General features: G+C 45.4%; 1 protein-coding gene across 3 annotated transcripts in view; it reads right to left on the minus strand.

Annotated features, from left to right (window-relative positions):
• LOC135812065 (pneumococcal serine-rich repeat protein-like) overlaps positions 1-3,569 on the minus strand; it is a 17,857-nt gene extending 14,288 nt beyond the window's left edge. For all 3 annotated transcript variants that reach the window (XM_065325394.1, XM_065325393.1, XM_065325391.1), the window contains exons 1-2: positions 3,195-3,569; positions 155-238 (exon numbers count right to left, since the gene is read on the minus strand). In XM_065325394.1, coding sequence (XP_065181466.1) covers positions 155-238; positions 3,195-3,282 — 172 coding nt within the window. In that variant the 5' untranslated portion in view covers positions 3,283-3,569. The remainder of the gene's footprint in view (positions 1-154; positions 239-3,194) is intronic.
• Between the last annotated feature and the right edge of the window lie 461 nt (positions 3,570-4,030).

Here is a 4,030-nt window from a genome sequence, read left to right on the forward strand (position 1 = left end):
CGAGATGTGAATAGCCAGGGGCGATTCATGAATGGGGTCAACATCGATTCGTGGGCAAAATTTAACGAACTCAGTAATAGGAGCAGGGAGTTGTAAAATACCGGTATTTTACTACTCCCTGGTTAGGAGAAGAGGTCAAGTTGCCACCACTCACCCTGTATGCCCGTCGCCTTCTCCTGCCTGGGTAGCTTGGTAACGGGTGTCGACGACGATGGCGACCGCTCTCCACCAGAGCCATCTACAATCACGGCACACACCAAACAAAACGCACACACACACACACCAAACAAAACACACACACACACACACACACACACACACACACCAAACAAAACGCACACACACGCGCACACACACACACACGCGCACACACACGCGCGCACACACACCATGTACCACACGCATGCAGTAAAACCTGTGACTGACGACCACCCGGCCCTTGGGGTCAGAGAAAGCGGTCTTTATTGGCAGGCGGTCCTTAGTTAGAGGCTTGCACCGCACAACCATACATGAATGTGAGACCGTCCGTGCCTGGCAAAGTCAAGTGGTCTGTAGTAGCAGGCTGGTCGCTAGACACAGTGGTCTTTAGTTACAGGTTTTACTGTAGTAAAAAATCGGTATCAGGGACCTGCCAGGTTTCAGGTGAAATTTTGACTTCGGTGATCAGCCTACCCTTCACAAACAGTGCGTACTCTACAGTCCATTCATTGGAAACTGGCACCCTAACTTTTTGGTGTCTCTCTCACATAGTTGTAGATATCGTGAAAACAACAGTACATCCTGCATTGTGTGACCCGTGCAATTACTCCTTGCCACATTTGAGGCCAGAAAAGTCCAAGAACAGGGAGATAGAAATTCAGCCAGGTTTTACAAAATTAGGACAGGTATGCCATGGCAAAATGTATGGAGAAGCAGATCCAAAACCCAGATTTTTGAGATTTAAAGTGGGTTTTTGATCCTCAATTCGGCCCGAATCCAACTTTCAAAAGCCAGCGGGCCAGTTTCCGATGAATGGACTGTAGCGCCGTATATGTGTTATCTAAATGTAGGTGACTGGTTCCTCTACCGAAATTAAAATAATAGTCGACTCCACTTATAACGAATTCGCATATTATAGCAAATTTCGTGATACAGGTGGAATCCTGATAATTCGAATATGGCCTAATTCGAACATACCGCTTAATTAGAAGTTTTTCCAGGACCGATTTCTATCATTACGATTCCCACTTAAAAAATTCTGATAATTCGAACCTCGAACTGGACATGTCCAGTTAATAGATGATATGCCAAATAACGTGCAACTAGACTTGAGAGGGCATTGCAGAGTAGTTGCATACAAAGTTCAAAGTTGTACGGTTACCTGTGACTTGCATTCCTGCAGAGCTCAGGGTCTACCATGTACACATTGTAGTATAATTTGTATGCAACTTGTGTGCGATGCCCTCTCAAGTCTAGTTGCGCGTTATTTGGCATATCATCTATTAGAAGTCCCACAGATTCCACTTACATAGAAAATGTGTGGGATTTGTGCTGATAATTCGAAGTTAGCAAAGTGCAATTTGAAGTTCACTGTACACTGTACTGGTCAGTTCAGTTTGCATGAGCAGGCTGTGCCGGTCAGTTCAGTGTCCGTAAAATTTGTGTCTAAGGTCCATAGCGCAACTCTGCGTGACCATGAGAGCATTTCGACATACATATTGAGTTGTGGGTTCATGTTTGGATAATTAGAATGTCCGGATAATTAGAAGTTTTTTCCTTGCATTTTGAGGTTCGAATTATCAGGATTTCACCTGTATAGCGAACCATTGTCCGTGCCCCAGTTTGAACACATACAAGATCGATCACTTACAGTGAACAGTTTTCGTTTACAACCAACCAAATATTGTAGTCAGTTTCCTCTGAGACAAAAATGCGATAATACTCATAAAAAGGACACACTTCCGGCTCATTACAAACATCTTGAAAGTTTTTGTCTTCACAAGTATACTTTCAAGCCTTCTCGCCAGGCGAAATGACGAGAAGGCTTGAAAGTATACTTGTGAAGACAAAAACTTTCAAGATGTTTGTAATGAGCCGGAAGTGTGTCCTTTTTATGAGTATAAATCTTGTAGTGCTGCATGTAAACCAAGTGCAGTCATACTGCCATGGGCTGTCCGTCAGTCATACTGCCATGGGGCATATGTCAGTCATACTGCCATGCCATGGGGCACATGTCAGTCGTGACTTGCTGCTTGTATAGTGTGAATGCATTTCTGTTATAACGAACTTTGGCTATAAAGAACCACTTCTCATGCATAATGGTGTTTGTTATTTCAGGTGTCGACTGAATGAAGTTGAAGACACCACTGCAGCTATGTTGCTGTTATATAACTAGGCGCCAGGCGCGAACTGATGGTGGTGGTGGTGGTGAGAAGGAGAGCTCTGTGCCAGAACTTTGCAGCTTAGAGAGCGTGTGTGGGCAGGCGTGTGTTTACCGCCATATTGCCAGGTGTGTCTTTACCACCATATTTATCAACCATAGGTGTCGACTGTACACCGAAAATAGCATGTTATACAGTACAGTGGCCGCTCAATGGAATCCGATCGTGACGCTCAAGTTTGCGCTCTGTACCAGTACAGCATTGCAGTGTTCGCAGGTCTAAGGGCTGAGCAGCGCCCGGAGGCATGGTATTCACTCGCTTGATCGGATTTCCTTCTGCAGTCCTGTAGATAGTGGCATCGAGCACACGTTAACACCGCAGACCGCTCCGGGCATGCTGTGCGGGACACCCCGGGACCCGCGTCCCTGGACTGGTGTCGATCTCAACAGGTGACACCGACATGCGTTACCTGCGGTCGGTCCCGTATGCAGTGGATCACCCTATAACACAAGCAGCCTGCAACAAGTGAACTTGTTCCTTTCGGATGCCCCATGGAAGGCAATACACAGAGAAGAACGGCAAGATTTGGCAGACACCTCAAACATTTTCTTTCCTGAGTTACTAGCATAATGTGAGCTGTACTTCTTTTTAAGTTTTCATTACTATTATGGTGCGTTTGCCGTTGAGTTGGAATTTATTGTATTGAATACTTTTCGAATGACAGCAACGTTCAAGGCAACACTCTGCATGATGCTCCTAATAATACAAGGCTGAAGTAAAAAAAATAATAGTTCAGTCTCAATAAATCAGTTTAGAGGCCCATTCTCCACCAACCTTGCTCGTCGTGCTTTCGCTTGGTGGTGGGCTTCTTGTAGAAGTCGGCCAGAGCTACGTCTCGCCGCTCCTGCACCTGACTCAACATTGCTACTTGGAGTACAAGCCTTTCTTCCGAAGGAAATCACTTCGTAAATTCTCTTTGAATGACTTGAGAATTGATTGGGCAATTTTTGAAACTCTCAACAAAAGCTCGCATGCAACACGCGAAGAGCCAGCTCAGCCGGAGCTGCAACGAGCTTTCTTTAGGAAGAAGAGAAGAGAGGGTGCTATTTTATGGAAAGAAAGTTGTTCGGAGATGCTCTCAGCCTGCCATGCCATTCGTCCACACCGGCCGTGTCGGCTCGCGGCACATCAGCCTTCTCCAGATTTCAGCAATCAGCATCAACAGCCTCGATCTTGTCAGTGTTGATCTGTCGACTGTGTTGTCGATGGGGCCGAAAGTGCACAGCAGATTTCGAAACGTGCCAGACGGGCGGCACGTGGTGCGCCGTACTTTTGATCAAATTTTTGCAGAGAAAATGACATTTTCCTGCACCCCATGATCATGATGACGTAGAGTCTCTCCACTGGACTGTCAGTGCAACAGTATCCAAGGAGACAGCCAATAAACACAGGAAGGAGGGGAATTACTTACATAATCATTGGACATCACATGGGGTACGGACTACGGAGACATAATCATTGGCCTATTGCCAGTATTGGGTCTTCTGAAGTTCTGGATAATTTCGAGGTGCATGTCTCGAGTGTGAGCCATCTGCGTTCTACGTATAAGTTGTAAGCTGTATACATTATTATTATTATTATTATTATTATTATTATTTATTCATATTTTG

Source organism: Sycon ciliatum, chromosome 3, assembly GCF_964019385.1.
Source record: "Sycon ciliatum chromosome 3, ocSycCili1.1, whole genome shotgun sequence".
Classification (NCBI taxonomy): domain Eukaryota; kingdom Metazoa; phylum Porifera; class Calcarea; order Leucosolenida; family Sycettidae; genus Sycon; species Sycon ciliatum.